This window comes from Strix aluco, chromosome 11, assembly GCF_031877795.1.
Source record: "Strix aluco isolate bStrAlu1 chromosome 11, bStrAlu1.hap1, whole genome shotgun sequence".
In the NCBI taxonomy this organism is placed as follows: Eukaryota; Metazoa; Chordata; class Aves; order Strigiformes; family Strigidae; genus Strix; species Strix aluco.
The window spans coordinates 5565603-5586469 of NC_133941.1; the positions used below are offsets into that span (position 1 = coordinate 5565603).

General features: G+C 47.3%; 1 protein-coding gene across 4 annotated transcripts in view; it reads right to left on the reverse strand.

Moving 5' to 3' along the window:
• CADPS (calcium dependent secretion activator) overlaps positions 1 to 20867 on the reverse strand; it is a 221360-nt gene that overhangs the window by 138625 nt on the left and 61868 nt on the right. For all 4 annotated transcript variants that reach the window (XM_074835822.1, XM_074835820.1, XM_074835819.1 and 1 more), the window contains exon 4: positions 2688 to 2768. In XM_074835822.1, coding sequence (XP_074691923.1) covers positions 2688 to 2768 — 81 coding nt within the window. The remainder of the gene's footprint in view (positions 1 to 2687; positions 2769 to 20867) is intronic.

A 20867-nucleotide genomic window follows, 5' to 3' on the forward strand; every position in this document is an offset into this window, starting at 1 on the left:
AAGAGACTGTGAGGAATGACCAGTCCAGCAGGCTGGAGCAGAGTGGGTCCAGCCCCAGATGGACATATGGATCTGGTGTCATCACAAGGTCTCATTAGTTGCCCCTACACGTGCTCCTCCTTGCCCTTGAGGCCAGGTGACTGGGTGGGAGGAAAGGCACCATGGGACAGCAAAGCACTTGCTACTGCAGAGAAAAAATTATACCTCTGCCTTGGCATCACTAAGCTCTCAGCTGTAATGCTGCTCTCATTTAGCTCCTGGAAAAGTACAACACGCAGAGTGAAAAGCCTGTCCAGATTCAGCTTTAAAACATCTGCTTGACTTCGAGCGTGATCCTCAAGCTGGCTGGCTCCAAAGCTGGGCTTATGTGCTTTGATGGAGCCAGTCTCAGTGGGGGACCCTGCCTAATGCTGCACCGGTGCTGTGCTCAGCTGCACTCTCCTGGGCACATGAGGAGGTAAAAAGACCAAGAGCTGTGCCCTGGTATCCAGATGCAGGAAAGCTGGTGTGCACAGTGACTTGTTCAAGGTCACACGACAGGTCAGACAAGGGCCTGCAGAGCCACTGGTTCTGCAACGCTGCAGTCCCAGGTCCCATTAGACTCCAAGGCCTTTGTTGCCTCTGAATGTGAGTGTGAATTTCTTAATTTATTAACAAGGCATTAATTTGCCTTTAGCATGGAATCTTCAAGACAGCCACCTCAGGGCTTGTTTCACCAGCACTGTAAGTCTCCCTGTGCAGCAAACCTCCATTAAAAGCTGCAAATTTGAGATAAAATTGGAAACGTTGTCCTTTCACTGAGCTGAATTGTGAACCTGTCCTGTGCTAGAGGGAAAGCAGCCTTGCCTGGAAAGGAGGATACAGAGAAGGATTCTAATGTCATTTGGATGCCTCCAGAAGATGGTATTCATGGGTCTGAAAGAACAAGGTTTCTTGCAGGCAGGTGGTGGCGGGATCTGACATTCTGGAGAGGAAGCCTGCAGCAGTAACATGAAGGAGATTAAATATCAATACCTGCCAATTGGATCACAGGTAAATCACTTTTAGTCTAAATCACCCTCCAAGCTGCACAGCTGTATTTTAAAGATTGAATTCTGCACAGGGAAATGTCAGGTCGTGTTGAGGACTTTCCCCTGACTATCTCTTGCAGGGCCAGCAGTGGCATGGTTTGTTTTCAGCATCCTTGGGGGAGGAATGGAAATGGCAAACTCTCGTTTGCAAAAAGTAATTCATGAAGCTGCAGCCTCTGCTGGCTGCTACTGAACCATGCATATTGTTGTCCCACATGCCATAAAGAGAAAATGAAACAACGAAACCAGGCAATCTCATTCTGGCATCCAGTGCCTGGCTACCAGTGCCCATCTCAGAACTGGAGCAGCAGCGCTCCGCACAGGGGCTTACATTTTGCCACAAATGAAAAAATACTGTAGGTTTTCTTGACGATAAAATGGCAAAGGGCCAACTGCTGAACAAAGGGGCTGCAGTCACTTTGCTGCGCCATCGTTTGGCCACGTGGTCCTTGGCCACCTCGCTATTTTTGTCAGTGAAGTGGGAAAAAACAGAACCTACCTCCCCAAAGACGCAATGACTGGAGCTGTTTAACAGAAGCCTTAGTGAGGAGGAACTGCACAGGCGCTACCAGCATCCTGGCTAACACCTGACCATAAATGAATGAGCTCTGCTTTTCACACCCAGGGATATCAGTGTGGTTGCAAACAGCTCTGCTACTACTCTTCTCATAAAAACCCCCAATTTGGGCACAGCTCGATGCCAGGAGGACTGCTGCTGAAAGGCAGGGGCCCAGGCTGAGCTACGTCTCTCTGATTAGACCTTTTTCTTTTCCTTCTAGTAATGGTTTCTTGATTATCAAGAACAGCCAGATAGATCATTCCCAATGACTTCAGCCCCATTAGGGCTTTATCGGTGACTCAGAGCATCTGATTAGAGGCAAGGATAAAATATCAGCCATACTGATGTCAACAGGATCCAGGGTTTCTCTCCATCTATGGTCCATCGTAAATCTGCACTCTGTGAGGGTGTGATGTGCTCCCAGGGAGATCTCTCCTTACAGAAGGGTCTCTAGGGAGTTTAGCTGAGTGCTTGGTTATGAAAATTGTTTGGAGGTCCTGTGCCTGCTGCTCCAAAGAGCAGCAACGTCTGCATGGTGCAATGCTCGTCTGACTGCTCTCGTGCAAATTGTGAACATGTTTGGCACAACACATCTGAAGTACCTTTACTGAGGCAGCATCTACCTACGGGCAGGAAACTGTGGCTCCCAGCAGCCCAGCGAACGGCACAAACCCCATCAGGGGAATTCCTGGCTCTTTTTTACATGCCATCACCCACCTTATTGCCTAGCATAGAAATTTGACAAAGAGGACTCAGGTGTGCACTTGCAGATCCAGCTGGAGCACTTCAGGACAATATCTTCCGCACCACTGAGGATTTGTAAAGGATTTTGCAGGAACCTAAACTGTCCCAGCTCATCAGGACATTCCAAGAAATGCACATCACAACAGTTTCATCTGTACTTGTTGTTTTGTTTGTAGTTAAAAATCTGCTAATTTTTAACTGGTGATTACTGGGAGAAGAAACCTGTGAAAGAAGGACAGGACCTAGGGGGTGCATGAAACTGCTTATGTGCTTCTACGTGAAAAGCTTATTAATACAGAAAATTTTCCTTTTACCTTGGCAATTTGCTCTGCCATTTGAAGACGTCCATCTAATTCACGTCTGATCTGTGCTGCTTGCTCATCTGGGTTGTCCAACTGTATAAAAACAAAAGGCAAGGTGAAAAATTAACCAATGCAGCACCTTTACAAGCAGTTCAGTTCCTTGGGCTGACCATCTGTATTACGTTAACAATTAAGTATAGCATAGAGGGAGTGGTGACGGGCTCCTCTTTGGGACAGAGCCCCCCACAAAGGACACACACGGTGCTCACCATCCCAAGACAGACATGACCAGGGGACTCTACAAACTCTGTTTTGATGCCTGTCCAGCTGCCTCCTGGGGCTGAGCATCCTCATCCTGAGGTCTTAGACCCACTCTGCCCTGTGAGCTGGTCTGACAGTGACTATCTGAACCACTGAAAAGTGGGGTGCCCTCCAGAGGTTATCACTTTGCTGGTACTTGGGAAAACACAGGCAGAACACAGGGCAGCTCCAGATCACCAAGCCAAACACCCCCTGCCCCTGCTTGCCACCCAAAAGACGACAGAAGGGGGCTCAGCAGAAACGCACAGCAATATCATTTGCTTATTTTCTTTCCCTTTTCCTCCATATTGCTGCATCCTTGTGTTACCACCCAATTCATGCAACTGTTTTTTCTGCAGCCTTCAGCAGAGATTTCTTTTTTTGATTTTTTTTTTTTTTTTTGCAACACACTGCTCACAGCCCTGTGGTTCAGTGTTCAGTGTCTGCTTGGCCCTAAAAGGTCTTCTGAGGGTAAAACATTGTTTCTACCAGCTAAGCAAGCAATTACAGCACATGTGGAAGAGGCACAGTGACTGCTATGAACAGTTTCCCATTGGTAGGGCTCGGGGCACATCTGTTATTTTTACTGGGAATACACAGACATAAATTATAGAACACCAAAAAAGCACAAAATCAAACCAGCCCCCGAAGAAGTCGATAGCTGCTGTAATGAGGTGGCAATTTCATAGCTGCTTTCCAGACTCTAACCACTCTTTAGACTCCTTTGGGGTCATTTTGGCTGCAGCACAAGGCTAGAAATGTGCAGCAGCAGCCTGGTCATGGCATCACTCCACCCACGAGGCACACAACCAGGCTCAGCCTGGTGCAAAACCTCAGGGTTTTGGTTCACCTCCTCAAGCAAACGTGACTTCAGGTGGGAGGGCTGGCTTCTCCATCTAAATGCCGCCTTCATTTGCAACGTATCAGCCCCTTCTGGCTACCAGCAAATACAGTTGCCACAAGCTGCTGTAGGTCAGCTCTCCCACCGACTGCTACATGTAAATGAGCTTTATCCACTGGCTTGGGGATGTGCTAACTGCCTCCCCGGGTTTTATCCTCCTCCGGAGACAAACTGCTTGACAGAAGAAAGGCTTGGCTGGTGCAGTGCAGTCTGGAAAGTTACAGCTACAGAAACGACAAAAGTTTCAATTCTCAGCCTGATGAACGATGAGCTCATCCATTAGTGCTCCCTGGATGGGCTGAAATATGCCGCTTTCCCCCAATTCCGTCACTTTCCACAGCATCTTCTCAGCTGTCTGCCTGCGCATCCTGCATCTCCCCCTTCTCACACATGCTCGTGTAAACCTGCACGCATGCAGGTGTGTATTTGCACATTGCTTCACCACCAATGATTTGCCAGAGAGACGATGCTCATTACAGCTGAGATTGAGGGAAAGTATATTTTTGACTAGCTTTTGAAAGTCTCCATTACTGATTTAATTCAAGCCGGAAAACTACAAAGTGTCTGTGATCCAAATCCACTGAAGCTTCAGTGATGTCTGCTGTGGCCACCCAGGTTTCATTCATATCAGTTGCACCACATAACCTACTGCTTTCATCTTTATATTCCTGATCCCAAAACCAATATACAGAGCCATGGACCACCAGCACCTTTCAGGATCAGCTGCCCCCATTAACTTCTTCATGAACAAATGCGTCACACAACTGACCTCGACTGATGAGCATCTCTCAGAGCTGCTTCATTAAGGGTAGGAAATGTACAGTCCCAGATTTCCATTTTTTTGCAACTCTGAAAGACGGGGCATTATCTGAATTCCATCCGAGCTACAGTAATTGAGGTTAATCACACACTACCCAAAATAACTCACACACTAAATTTAGAAATCAAGGATGCTGCTGTGGAGGAGAGCTGTTTTTGTGGTATGATAATGAGCCAGCAAATTGCCTCACACTTTCTGCACTATCTTGATTTTGCAGATGTTTTCCAGTAACACTACAGGTGTCAAAAACCATGTCAAGGAAAGATTTGACTGCAGAAGATTATTTTTCTTAGGAGGCAACAAGCACTCTAGGCAGCCTCCTTGGTGGTGGTCGAGTGGGTAAGGTATTGCTTTTCAGGGCTGTGCTTCCCAACGTTAATTAGCAATGCCAAGCCAGATAACCTGGTATTTAAAGGAAATAAAAAAAGTCTTTCCAGGATGTATTTTCAATGACTCTGCATGACAGCTCCATGGCAAAACCTGATCTTTGGGAAAGCAATTGCAGTCTGTTGTAGCCAACGTAACCTTTTCTTCTCGTTATCTACAGAACGGTACTAATGAGGCAGCCTCTGCCTGCAGTCCCTGCGTGTCCTCCTGGCACGTTCAAGCAGCCCTCTTGTGACTAAGAGTAGCAGCCCAACAGCTCAGCCACTTACTGCTCCCGAGCCTGGGAAAGGCTCCTGCTGCCGTCAAAGCAAGCCGAGTACGTTTTACACGGTCGTAACACCAGATAGGGCTATTAAGAGAGCAATGCTGGTGCCCATAAAATATACTTCGCTTGTGAAACAAGGCAAGGGACAAATGTAAAGCAGGCAAGACCAAACGAACATCCAAGTAAGGCAACACAGACCCTAATATCATTAAAACTCAATTTCTTAACTAGAGAATCAGCTATCTATTTTCTGCCGTATGTATGCCCAATTTATATTCAAATACTTGACAGCCAAATATATAAATGATTTACAAAGTCAAGGAAAAATTGAATTAGTTTTGTTCTGCATTATGACTATGTTATGAGCGTGGTATGAATAAAGCAAAGATATAAATCATAAGGTTGCCCCAGTCAATTAAATGTGAAAAGTATTATAAATTTCAGTATATATATGATTTGTCATACGCACTGGGCTTTTCTTCAGCAGCATGCCACAAATATATGACGTACATAATTTGCAATTCTCAACTGATCATTACCCAGCTGCCTGCTGGTAAATTAGATGCTTTTGTACATCTACCCACATATGACATTAGTTCTCTGCTTGCCCTGCAGAGGTTATCTATGTTGGTGTAACAGTCGCTAAAGTTAAACAATAAAAATAAAATTATTTAGATCAGATTCTGAATGGAACCCAAAATTTACCAGCACCGCAGCCAGCCCTTCACTGAAGGCATTGCTGAGGGCAATATGCCAACTTTAACCCCTGGTGACCTCTCAACTGCAAGAAAAAGATCTTTCAAAAGACAGGTTTTTTACATATAAACTGCTAATAAGGGATAACTTTTAATGGGCATTAGTAAATGAAAGAAAGAGATTAAAAATGTTCATTGTGTGATTTTGACAGTTTTAATCCCAGTGAGAACCAGCTGCTGGTCTGCAGAAAAAACCCTTTTTGCTTCCATGACCTTGAAACAAATTCACTGCAAGACTTTTCCTCATGTTATCCCAGAGGGATGGAAGATAATCGCTCTACACCTTTGAAAGGCAGAAGCAAACAAACCAACCTAATTAAGTCATAAGATCTGCAATTAGACACATGAGCACCTACCAAATCCACACCTGAACTACTTGGTTGGGGTGTCAGACACCTCCAGTGCATTGGCCAACCTGAGCCTTGTGGTTTTTAAAGCCAGGAGCCCAGGCTCATCACCTCCACAAATCCCAGGAAATGCCAGAGGCAGCTCAAGGACGTTAATGGTGTTATGGGAGACTTTAAATTCCCCTGGTTTTGCAGTCAATGTGTTACATATTTAAAGCTCCAGCTAGGACTTCAGTTTACCACAGCTTAAAGCCAAACCACGACGATCACAGCCCTGGCTCCAAATGCGATGCTGGGGAGGTGCAGGCTGCCCTCCTCTTCCCTTCTTTGTGATGCCCAAAGCTGCTTTGCTCAGTTTAACACCTCAAACCAATCCGCCCGCCCAGGGCCCGAGCAGGGTACAGCCCTTGTGCTGTTGGCCACAGTGAGAGGACTGCAGCTGGGGCTGACCCACCCAGCCTGGGAACGATGCTGGCGGCACAAGTGACACACTGTATGCAGCACTCCGCTGGTCGGTAAGAGGAGAGTGGATCCAGCCATGCCACCAAACACGTACCGATGGGGCACACTCCCAACAGACACAGGCGAGTTAAACACAACGCAGCATATATATCCACAGTCTGAGCTCAGCACTGTTGGAAATAACGTTGTAGTAAGCTACGAGGATTTATAATGAAATAATATTGTTTTAAGCTATGAGGATTTCTAATGACATGATGCAACATACAGACACAACCTTCAATGATCAGCCTGGCATTTACGCGACGCGCCGTGGACATGAAGATATCATCAGTATAATTGCCACGAGCCCCAGCCAGAAACCACTGGGAACATTTAACAGATAATCCTTCCCTGCCAGTCGCTGCTAATGCTGATCCCTGCTTCCCAGCAAGTGTCACAACATCCTCATTCCTGAAGCATAACTGGGGCCTGTCTGAAAGCATCTCCCCTCCCTTTGAGAAAAGTTACAAGGTGGTGGTGAATCCAGCCGTGCTCCCGTGCCGCGTGCTCCTGCAGAGGACAAACCATTTGCAACAGGGTTCTGGGAAACCACGTTTCAAATGCTCTGGCAATGAGAACGCTGAACGGCAACGACCTGCTTGGCGCTGCATTGGGAATGGAAAGAAACCTGGCTCTTCACTTGCTGGAAATGAAAGCGTTTAGTCCAGCTCTCCATGAAATCCACAGCCACTGCCTGTGCTGGTTTTCCCTCGCAGCAGCATTGGCACTGGGGACAGGTGATTCCTCCTGAACAGTCGAAGGCAGGCATGGATGGGCTGTTACTGTGCAGGGACTGCTCTGCCTGGGGGCACTGTCAGAGGTCTCCAATGTTAATTTTCTCCATCCCTGTGTCCAGCACACCACCATGCAGCTGGGGGGTCTGAAAATCCTGCTTTGTGTATTATTTTCCTTGGGTGGAGGACAAGGACAAAAGCTGTGACCCACTCATGTCCTTCCTAAGCCTGGCTTAAGTCCTCCCAAATAATTAACGCAGCCAAGCACCTGTGTCATGTCTGGTTATAGGTGCCAAAAGCCTCAAATAGAAAGTTTCAAGGCGCTCATCCTTTGACATGCTGGGAGCTCTGTAGCTCAGCAAATGGTTGATTAAGTATTTCAAAGCAAACATGCTGCATGTGAAGGCTGAACAAGATCACAATATGGGTGACAACTCTGCAGCTTTGATGTAGGGCTTTAGGGGAGATCTTAGTCTCATAAAAAGTGGTTTTGCTTTGTGATGCTCAATGAGAGAAAATACTGAAAAATTCATAAGTCCCCATCAATTAATAATTAATTTATCAGTCCAGGTGTACTCACAACTTGTGGCATCAGCAGCACGGAGTGCTCCAGCTGAGAGAAACACGTGGCCCTCAGAGTGACTCATTGCATGCTAGCCCTCAGTTTCTTATAGGAAAACCACTGTTCTAGGAGATAAAGTGACATGAGACAGGAGAGATTGGCACTGTGAACTGCACACAGCTTCCTAAGACACACCCCATGCCACCATCACGGATTGCTCTGTAGCATCCTTTTCCCACCAACAGTAAATATTCTTCTCTACGAGTGGCAGCCTGGCGCACGAGGCTCTGACCTCTGCCCACATCTCTGAAGCAGAAAGCAGAGGAGGATCTGAATACTCCCTCCCTCGACCGCAGGTGGGATGCTGACCTCCCTTTTAAATTGGGAACACGAACAATGATAAGCTGCCTAGGTAGGGTAAGTCACTAATGCCCTGGGCAACACGTTAATCCTCTGAGCAGCAAATTGCAACACATGGACCACTGGCTGCCTTGGGATCTGAAATGGGAGCAAGGGAGAGGAAGCAAGGACAGCTTCCCTGTGTTACACACCTCCCCATGTCAGCAAAACCGGCAGCATCAACACAGCCTGACCATGGATTCAGCAATTGTCACTCATGCAGCTTGAGAGATGATTTTGGAAGAGCTGGAAGGAACCAGCAGGACACATCCTCTCCACCAGCTCTCCGGATTGCAATGCTGTACTATCCCCACACATCCCAGGAGGACCGCTCTCCCGGTACCACTGCCTGACAGGGATGCTCAAGGCTACCTCTTCTCCGGCCAGTCACACTTCCCCAAAGTCTTTTAGGCTCAGAGTCATGCAGAATATTTCTAGCACAATCTAAAATACCCCTCAGTTCAAGGAATTACAATCTGCACCTATTACTTCACCAGAATTTTCTTCTTCCCTCCCGTCAGCCTCAGCTCCTCACATAGTCCCAGGGCTCCAGCATCCCAAAAGGCGATAAACCCCATCTCCTGGAGAAAAGCCCACACCATTTTGTTCCTGTGTAGGTAAAATTGGCCCCGCTGCAGGAATCCAGTTGCTTCCAACTGCAGCTGCACATTGTCGGTTGTTTGCTGCGGATGGGTGCCTGCTCCAGTTATCCTGGCAAGCTCCTGGGTTATTTAATGAACCACTGCTGTCATGAGAGAGCATTCAGGGGGTCCAGGGGGGGTGATTTAAAACAACAGAAAGGACTTGGATAATTCGGCAAGGGCTGACGCTTCCCTCTCTAAGAGAAATCTTATTTCACGGTTCACAAACTTTAGGGTTGCACTAGACTCGTTGTTGAAAATATTCCCCGGGATGTACAGAGGCCCCTCCTTGCCTGAGCGCTGAATCTTATCATACTGCAATAAATCTCTGCGCTTCACCGGCCGCCTGGGCTGCGTGGGCTCTCTCACTCATCCCATCCACCGACAGATGCTGGGACTGCGTCCGCTTCACCAGGCGAGGTTGGGAGACCCACCCTTGAATTAACTCCAGTCTAAACGATGCCTTTGGAATAGCTGTTTATCCCACAAGCTGATTTCCAACGTATTTCAGAGGAGCACTGGTGCCATGTGAGGGCAGAGGTTTCTCATGCCCTCCTTGCTGCGGGCAGCAGCACCCACAGGTACCCATTGTTCATCTGCAGAGCGCTGATGAATCAACCAGCACGTGCTGGCAGCGTGGCAAGGGCAGGCAGGTGCTCGGCGTGGATCCTGTGTAGGAAAAGTGGACAAACCCCTGCGCCATCTCTGTTTCAGACCTGCCTACCACCATACCCCTTCGCAGCTTTGCAAGGCTGCGCTGTAGGGCTGAGGAAAGCTGAGACAAGCAAACACAGCATGCAGCTTTCCATCATGTTGTGTGTGCAGATACCTCCAGATTTATGTGTAATGATAAATGAAAGTAAATGAAAAACCAGATTCAGCAAAACGGGGAGGGGAAGAAAAAGCACTGCTTGCCTTTGCAAATGTTTTGCAAGCTGTTAAGAAAAAGGATGGTAGAGCACTTCCACTTGAGATGCAAGTCCTTTCCATCTGTGGCCAGAGAACTTCTGAACCCCACAAATCCCACTGCAAGATCATCTGTGAGAGGTGTACGACACTGAAAGGGCTTAAAAACTAAGCTGTTCAGAGGCTCTGACCTCTGAGCACGCCTTAATACCCTCTTCTTATGGCATTGCATAAGGATGCTTGAAGGCATATGGGCAGCATACGCTGAGCTACAGCACCACAAAAGAAACTGGAGCTCTGGCTGGTTGATGCAGCCTGAGGTAGATCACTACATTTAGCTTGCTTGTGTTTCCTTACAGCTTATCATATGCTGCATCTCACATCAGTTAACAGAATCACCTGAATTCTCTACACACAACAATAAACTACTATTTAGTTCCAAGTCACTTTTACAGGTAGAATTAGCTGCGATTAACTCACTCCAGTCATCATGGAAGGAAGATCTACATATCTTCAAATCCCCACCTTTTAATTAAAAGCTTAATGGTAGATACATTTGTCGCGTAATTGAAAATGGGCTTCAGCCTTTGGAGATAAAGCAACTTGCATGAGGACCTGGTCCAGCAAAGCTGCAGTACCTTGACACTCAGCAGGATTAAAAGGTGACAGAGTAAGACATGGGAACATCTCCAAATGTGTCTATCCAATGGGCAGGGCCAGGGCAAGGCCCGTGCATAGGAACTCACACCACCATCAAAAGTTTTCCCCTCTGTGCTGAAATGCGCTCAGGGCTGAGGTCTCACTTCCTGTAGATTAAAGCAGAGAACTCGGATTTTTCTGGCTCTTTCATCACCATATTAAGGGATTTTTGACTGATCTCCACGGCTGCAGCACCTGAAAGCCTTCCACAAACACAAGGCAGCAGCTTCTGATGGGCTTCGCAGAGTCATGCATATTTACACATTTCAATTCAAAACCTCTACTTGCTGATGCTTGGCAGAGGTGGGTATTTGGGGATGAGAAGGTGTCTTGAGAGGAGTCTCTCTCCTGCAGGGAGAAGTCCTTTTGAACTGGAGATGTTGGGTTCCCTGCTGTGCCGTGCAGCCCTTCCCACGGAGGTCTTTGTGCAGCTGGCTGTCCAGCCGAGCAAGCTTCGTTTCCAGCTCTGACAACAGTTCAAGGATCAGGCCTGAGCCATGAATGTAAAATTCCCTAACTGGCCTCCCTGTTCACACAAAATCAGATATCTTCCAGTGGCTGAGACCAGGTGGTAAAACAGAGACTCGAGTTCCTCTGCTACAACCAGGATGGTGCTTGGTAGGGATGATGATACAGGTAGATAACAAACTACAGATCATCTTGTGAATGATGATCACTTTTATGCATTAAAAATAGCTAACACAAAATTGAAAGAAAAACCATATTCAGAAAGAAACTTGTCTGTCACAGAGATGGAGCTTGAAATTGGATGGCAGTTCTCCAAAATAAATACTCAAGGCATACCTTGGAGTTTGAATTGCAACAATGGTTCTTGCAGTAGCACTGTGATAGATGCTTTTCTGCAGAAGCTCTGTGCGAGGAACTGGCAAAGCAGAGACTTTGGCCATGAAAAGCAAGGTTTTGTTTCCTTTTTACGCCAAACAACTGGGTATTAGCAGAAAAGGAGGAGAGATAATGTAGAGGAAAGGTTACAGCTCCCACTTTTTCAAGGACTAAGATAGCAAAAATTGCTGCGCTGCCCATTACGGTTCATTTTGGTATTTGTGAAGTTTAGATTTATCACAGCCAGAGACCTAAAGCGACCGTTCTCTTGAATGTGCTGATGTGTTTCACACTGGTTTGACGCAGCAAACTTTCTCGTGAGGTCAGGGAGAAAGCAGTTAGGAAAATTAAGTCTCTAGGCAGCAAGTCCTCAGCATGCAAAGAGGTCACTACATGTTCTCAGTGGATGGCATCCTAAGGGAGCTGAAGTTGCTGGTCTCTCCTGTGACTAACGCCACGCTTCTCCAGGAATCTGTGTATATGTTGTGATTAGAACCCTTCCTACAGCAACAGAGAACTGGAAGGGAACTGCCCTCCACAGCAGACCCAGCAGTCCCTCCAGATTGCACCTAAATTCATACCAATCAGTGGAGTGTTATCAAAATCCAGAGCAGAAACATCGCATCTGTAAGTTCCTTTTGTCAATACATAGCAACAACAACAATTATTAATGATTAATAAGTAATCATTATTGTTATTATGCTAAATTACTATATTATACTAATAAAAAGGTAAATTCCTTGCTTTTCTTAAGACAGTGCCCTGAGAGTTGTGCTCTGAGTCATTCAAAGGTTTCAGAGAAATTTACCTCGGGGGGAATTTCCTAGTTTTAAACAGAAGCAATACCCTTAGCCATACCAATCTTATCTAATTTATCACTGCATTTCACAAAAGCCACTTGTTTTTTAAATAACTAGCATTCAACAACATGAAAAAAAGACATGAGGAATAGGGATTGGAATCCTAGCTCCACTAATTGGGAACATCTGCCACCTCTTTTACAGCCTGATCCCCTCCAACAGGACCTACGCTGCCCCTGAAGAACCGGAGGCACAAAATGGATGTACTGCACCTCTGAGAAGGGCCACGTGGAGCCACAAGCTGTCGTGTGGAATTTAATCCTGCACAATGTCCTTGCGAGATGCTCTGGCACCTGCATTAAGATCAAGGATGTGAGAAGAATTGAAGCAGACGCAGAAAAGCAGCGAGAGGCATAGCTATGAAGAAGCAAACATAGGGAGCAAAAATGTGATGCTTTAGGTGAGAGGAGGAGGAGTTTAGCACAAGGTACTGTGCCGGGGGAGATCGTAGGAGATGGGGCAAGTGCTTCCATGGGGTATGCCGTCCTCGTTACCTTACTGGTGAGGACAGTCAGCATAGCAAGCCATCTATGCAATATGGAAAATGTTGTTACAGGTCCATATTAAACGTACGACAAATAATTTATGTGTACAGATGCTATAAGTACAGAAGAAGATGCTTCAGCCTGGAAGCAGCAGCCCCTGTAACACAGCAGAACACCCCACCTCCCTCTGCACAGCAGCCTGGAGAGCACAGCACTGCAGCTCCCAGGTCTGTGCTAGCTTTATCTAACCACCTCAAGCCATGGCAGTTGTGAAGCTGGGACGCAGACTGGGTGTTGCACCATCCCACCCCGAATCTATGCTTGGTGCAGGCCTGGCTGACCCCCGACAGCCCTCCCATCAGCTGAGCGAGTCGTGCCGATGCTCACGGTCTCCTCACGGGCTCCAGCTAGTCCTGCCGCAGTCACCCAGCCTGCAGCAGCGAAGGCATTGCCTGGGGCTGCGGGTGCAACCCCAAGGACAGGGCACTGCTCTCCGGGGAGATACACCCCAACAGCAATTACTCACCAAGGTCCAGATGGTGCTTTGCGCTTCCCTCCTTTTCCTGCCATACAGGCTGGCACCTCAGGTTTTTTAAGCACCAATGAATTTGTGTGTGACAAGGCTCCCAGGCAGCTCTGCAGAACAGCCTCACGGTGGATGGGGCTGGGGACCTGCCAGGAGGGCACCCCTCCGCCTCCCTGCCCCAGGGAGCCTCGCTCAGTTCATTCGAGCTCTCAGCCTCAGCCGAGATGTTGGGTCTTTTACCCTCCACTACACAAACTCTGTGGGAGACCCACCAAGAGAAATATCCTCATCTCAGCCCTGCCCGGGCAGGGGAGGATGGGCAGCGGGCATCCCACTGAAAGCAGGGATGGGCTTTTGGCGTCCTGGGGTTCCAAGTCCCTGAAAATGGTACAGTTTAAAATTCCTCCTAGGCTAAGAGCCATTACCTTCCACATCTCATATTGATGTTCAGAGCGGGCTCCTGGAGTGCAGCAATAATACATACATGCAGTGTCATGAGTCTTCACCGTGTTATTACACTGCGGACAATAAACATTTTCTTTTTGTCGGGGAGCCAAATGAATCCTAATGGCTTTCCTGACCATAACATACAGACAGCACTGGCTACAGACCTTGATTTCTGACACATCAGCTGTAAAAGGCAACAACCTTTAGATAAGAGAGCACTGAGGCTTTGGGGGCCAGACCCGGTGCACAGCAGTGAGAACAATTAGTTTTTTCCAGAATGTGTATCGCTCGTAATAGAAAATATTAACTCACGTTACAAATATTTATAAAAAGTCAGACATAATTAAGCAATTTGCAATTGAAAATTAACAATCTAAAAATTCAGCCGTGTAGACAGACAGTGTTAAATATAACTGCAGTTAATGTGAGCTGATTTAAATAGAGATAATACAGAAACAGCAAAAAGCAGTCAATCACACTCCCTGTTATTAACATCCTTCTCCATGTGGAATATTATTACGTGAAGCTTTTGAGCTGCTCTGCTGTCCCGGCGGGTGCAGGAGAGCCGTTTGCCCGCAGCCTGCTCTGGCCGGAGCGGAGGGACAGGGTGTCCGTCTGTCCACCACCGCCCGCCCGAGGCTGCACAAGCCGCCCTGCACACCTCAGCCCCAGCCAGCCACCACCACGAGATGGCGAATGGAGTCAGCCTGCTGCTGAGCACTTTAAAACGCTGTCTGCAACCCCACACAGCTCGCTCTGAGGCTCTTTGCAGACACGGTGGGTGACATGGACCCCAACATCTTGAGTATGGGGGGACCAAGGCAGAAAAGAGGCCGGTGCCGCCCTGAGAGTCTTGGACTGCGTTCATGAAAGCACCACTAGCTTTCCCCCAGCCCTGCTTCAGGCTTCACCCACTGCCTCTGAATTATCTTTTCCTAGAGCTCAGTATGGATGGAGCGTCCAGGCAGAGCCTTTCCATCCTCACAGGGATGAGAGCTGTTTTTCACACTGTTTTACTAATTATTTTTTGTATTTAAAGCCAAATAAAACACTAGTTGCCTGACACCTTCATCCCAACCCAAGCTGGACTACCTCAGCTTTGGCACATGCCAGGATCCAACACAGCTGGAGGAGAGGGAGAAGCACTGACTGACCACCCATGAACCCCAGAGGAGCCATCTGTCATGGGAGGGCAGGCACGGACAGGGCTGGGATGCCAGGGGAGACGGCACAGCCCTCCACGGCAGAGTTTCATGAACAAAAGATTGATTTAAGGATGGGACATGGGTTGGGTGGTGGGTCAGGCCTCACTGTAGCTGCACAGTAACTCTTCCAGACAGCTCCTCTGCAAGAAGCACTCTCATCTCCTGCTTTTTGAGGCAATGCAGTTTATTTCAAACTACATTCAGCAAGGCATGACCTCTTTCCTTTGAGATGGTTACCAGGGCAGGAGGCTTTTGCTTACAGAGTTAGGGAAAATATATTGGACACTCTGAGAGTACAGCATTATAGTCTCTGCTATTGTTGAGGTCTCTTGGTGGTTTCTGAACAGCAGTGCATTGCAAAAATAAGGTGATAACCTGCTCTCTGATCCCATTTCATCTGTATTCTATTCTCAGTCTTCCCTTTAAGCTTCCACCGTGGGCAACATGCTTCATATGCAAAAAGGACATGCAAGACAGTAGTGCAGAACATGCAGCTGGCATCCAGACGTGACCCAGAGTGCAACCGTGACTGCAGGTCCACAGTGTCAGTACCTGCCCATCTCAGACAGCAGCTGTGGTTCTTTTTAGAAATTAAGAAAAAACACAAATTGAGAGATTAAAAAGAAAAGCAATGCTTGAAGCATTCTCATGGGATTCAGCCTTTTTTGCATTCTGCTCTGTAACCAGGTCAAAATTGCACTGCTAGAGCCACCCTGTTACTTCAAATGAACGTACCATCAGATCTAACAGCTATAAAACCATGGGAATATACACGTATGGAATCTATGGCTGAAACTTTTCCCCTCTGTTTCTTATTATAAATCAAGCAGATCTGTGGAAATCAAGGGGAGGAAAGCAGTGTTCAGTGCACTGGAAAAAATAATGTGTGTGTGCAACCACTCGCAGAGTCAGATAACTGCCCCCACTGCCTACCGGTGCAGAAGAGCAGAGCCCTCTGCATCCCTCTCTGCCTCCAGCTGGAGTTATAGGGAAAAACAACAGGAAAAAGCAGCCTCCAAGGGGACTGATGGCACAAATACTGCAAGCTGTTAAGGAAGGTGGAGGGGAGCAGGAGAGCTCTTGCTGGGAACCGGTACAGCTGGGAAGCACCCGATACCTGCCTGTGCTGCTTCGCAGATGCAAGGGAATCAACTGAGGATTACGCTGTGACCTTGCGTGAAAGCTGAGGGAATAACTGAATCATTTGGCTTACAGGCTGAGCAAAATCCACAACAGATCCCACCCCCACAAAAGGCATTAATTTTCAGTTTTCCTTACTACATTTTCTGCAATCTAAAAAACCTAAGCCATTCTGACTCTAAAATTCTCAGATCCATTCTCTCACTCTTTTTTGGGGGAGATTTAGAGTGGAGGGTAAAATATTACTGAAACAACTCAACAAGTTCCTTGAAAATCTGAAAAACGCTTCATTCATCCCAAATCTGCCTACATTACAAACCATGTGCAGGCTCGCTCCACTGGATGCGTTTGCTGAAAACTGAGAGATGTGAGATTGCCTCTTCCGTATTGCACCAGGAGAAAACCAGCAATCCTCTCCCATCTTCACTGGAGCCATTTTCACACCCAGCCAAACACCTCCCAGCTGTGCCAGATGTGCGCTTTCTGTCGCAGGGAAAAATGAATGGAGCGGGCGAGAAAGCAGCCGGCTCTGCAAGATGCTGCCTCATGTGAACAGGAGATCAGCTGAAGAGGGAATGAGTGCCTAAGCATGGGGAAGGGAAAATGGGCAAAAAAGAAAATTCTTCTCTTTAAATTTATTTATTTTTCCTCTCCAGCTAAACCCATTTGCCCGGCAGGCAAGGACAATTGTCGATGCTGAGGTAGAGGCAGCAGAAGCGATGCCCGCTCGCAGTCCTGCTCGCTGAGCAGCTGCGTTAGCACACCCCACCGTGCTCACTGCCACCATCAGCAGGACAAACAGAAACCTGCCACAAACCTGCCACCACTCCTTGTGAACCATATTCTTTGCAGGCGCCCTCCAAAATCAGCACGGGGGACACAGAATCACAGAATCATTCAGGTTGGAAAAGACCCTTGGGATCATCGAGTCCAACCATCAGCCCTACTCTACAAAGTTCTCCCCTACACCATATCCCCCAGCATCTCATCCAAACGACCCTTAAACACATCCAGGGATGGTGAGACACCTCACGCAATAGCTGGTTTGCAAGGCTGGCACTGAAGTGAAGGTAATCCCCTCCCATCCCCACCCCAGTCATCACACAGAGTTATTCAGGTTTATGCTGCTGGCAGCTTTCTTAACTGCACAATGACACACGCTAAAAATATTTGCCGTTTGGACTAGATTTCATGTTTAAAAATGTATAACAAATAATTACTTGCACAGCACAAACCTTATAGCTTCTGCTTCCAAGCAGATGGGAATTTATAACAAACTTCATCTGGCAAAGCAGTGTCCCCTCATCTGCACCACCACGCAGCACCGAGCACGCCGTGCATCCCAGTCCTGCTTCCTAACCCGGGTATTTCCATAGTGAAGGCTTTTGGCTGCAGGTGACCAGGGAACAGCTTCAATCCGCCTGGCTGCAGGGCTCCTTTTCAGAGCCCACCACAATGTTGCTGCAGACTAAAATGAAATAACCAGCCTAGACATAGTTCAGTTAAATAACTGAACTATTTTGATTCTATATTCAGCAATAACATTGATACTTTCATGGTGTCCAAAACATGCCCAGCCACATGAGGCTGATGGGTTCCCAGCCCAAAATGAACTACCAGCCCCTTCCCGTGCAGTCTCCTGTATGTCCCTAGTAAAATTCAGCCTACAGTTGCTATCTAACAGAAAATATCTGCTGATATTCAGGAGAGAGAAAGGCTGTCACAACCTTTGCCCAGTTCTTCCAGCCCTGACTATCAGAAGAGCAGCTGACAGTGTCTGCTTTGATCCCACAGTTTTACTGTACTTGTACATGCACAGTTAAAGATCACTCCAATACATTTGCAAACAGATTAAAATTACTTGGGACTGTTTCCCCAGGTAAGCCAAACTGTTAGCCTTTCCTTATCCTTCCACGTGACTCCCAAGACCTTTCCAATGCATTTTTATAGCGCAGATCCCAGATCTGGATATAGTAGAGGTGTTTCTGCTACCCTGTAGAAGGATAACTGTATCCCCCAATGTTTCCCAAGGTTCCTCTGCTTAGCTAGCCAAAACCTCAGTAGCCGCAGTAGCTACAGCATTGCCCTCAAGTTCAGACTCGTTCATGCACAATTGTCCTCACAATCTTTTCAGAGGCTGCTCTGAAAGTCAAATCCTCTCCAGCCTGTTCAGCATCCCACAAGGGTGGTTAGTCTCTAACGTACACTCACCAGATCCCAAAACGTCCTTCTCATCTCCATCCCTCCCTCAGCACTCTTCCCCTTCACTCTTTGGAGATACATGTTCTTCCACTACACTGTTCAGTCCTTCAGTCTTCATTTCATCTTTGTCCCTACCTTCCTCGTGCCTCCATGCACACAGAGTTCAAAGCCTGGCTCTTCTCTCATGCTTTCCTGCAAGAGCCAAACCTTCACACATGCCAAAGGCTTGGCACTGTGGCTGGAGACCTCACACTGTGGCTGGAGACCTCAGCATACCCACTGAGGCTGTGGCTCTATCCTGTTCTCCTTGCTTACACCAACGCCCTGAGATCCCTCAGCTGATGCTCCCAAGGCATCAGTCATACACAAGCACTTTGAAAACCCTTCACAACTCAGTCACCACCTTCCTGGGCAACTCGTTACCTTACTGACAGTCTGACTCTTGCTTTAACAGTATTTCTGACAGCTCATACTTCCTCCTTGCTTGCTTTCCCTGTAAGTTCTCTCCAGAGTTACTTTTGAAGCAGAAAAAAGAAGAAAAAAGAAGGGGGGAGGGGTAAAAAAGGAGCTGAATCTTCCTCTAAAGTTTGCTAGAAGTTAATTGAAGGTTACAGGCTTGCATCCTGAGAAAAGCAGGGTAGCACAGTTGTTTCAGCTGCTGGAAAACAGAGTAGGCAAACGCTGCAGCAAAGGGGGACTGGCTGCACCTCCAGTTCACTGCGTCCACACACCTTCCCCAGGAGAGACAGTGGGAGGGTTTCACACCAAGACATCCCAGGGCAGTTGGAAAAGCTCTCCATACATACCACTAGTGTCAGACTAGAGGGATGGTTTTTGCTGCATCTTAAAGCAGGAATCATTACAGCCTGAAGACAGCTTTACAGCAGACAGCTAATGTCATTTTTTAAAGGCAATGTTCCTGTTTCATGCTGAACTCTCTTTTGCTTGGTGAATTTTTCTGAGCCCAGCCCTTGCTGTTATTTGCTGTTAGCTGCTGTACCAGCACTGCTCTTCCCTTCTGCGGGGATCATGTTGGCACAGGCCAATTCACATCCAGGGTTTGCCCTGTAGATTTCCAGTAACATCTAATTTAATGCTATCAATGGGCATTTATTCCGCTTCCAGCAGGACTTTATTTGACCCATTTTTCTTTTCCCCTGCTCACCAGCACCCCTCACCAGCAGTCTGACACACCCCTCCTCAGCAGCCTCTACACAGGAGTTCTGTTATTAACGATTCTTATGAACTCTCGGTCTTTGAACAGGAGTGGTTTACTTTTGATTGATATCTGGCATCCAGCAATTTCACGCAACAGTGGAGAGAGATTCCCTTCTGCTGTGGCATGCTGGTAAGGCATGAAGCCTTTAGAGAGACAGATGTGCTTTCTCTTCTGCCCTTGCATCTTGCACTGCCCCTCCCTAAATCATCTTGTGCATCTACTGCTACCCTGACTGCAGATGAGACAAAATTTAAGGCATTGAGACACCAGATCTCCTAGATATCAGGGCGAGTTACTGACTTGCAGTGGTTCACATGAGGCTTCATGTGACAGTGATAACCACTGATCTGGCCTAAACAAAACATATTTTGATTGTTGTCATCCAGAAAATGACCCATATTTTGAAGCAAATCAGGTCTTCCCAAGAGCACTAATAACGATGGCTAAGATTGGGCCCATACTCTGATGTTACAACGCTAGTGTTTCTGCTGGTATATTTGGGATAGATTGGGTTTTTTTGTTGTTCATTGATGCTGCTTATGTTTTTAGCCATACAATGGATGAAACTGCAACTGGCATTATGATAGGAAAGTTTAATGATCCCAATTATCTCCTTGAATGTATCTTTGACTATTTTCATCCACAGAAACAAAACCTCTACTGGCTGCCAGACATCCTCAGCTGTTTTGCAATCACTATACATAAAGGCAGAACAGATTGACCAAGCAATGACCCTGAACAATTGCCTACGTTAAGTGGTAATAAAGAAGATCAGGAGTTACATGGCTGGCAAAAGAAATGCACGGGAAAGGAGCAGTCACCTTCTGCCACCGACCAGGCGGTGCTGGGGGAGCAGCAGGGCTGCAGTTGGTGCCTCCCGGGAAGAACAGCAGCACATCAATTAGCCAAACCATTAGCAAAAGCAGTGGACAGTTTTCTCCTCTGGCTTTGCTAAGGACCACACTGTCAGTGGGGACTTCCCAGAGGAAAGCTGTTGTACCAACCTCAAAGAAGCCATGAGGTTCTTATCGCGAATACTGCAGATGTT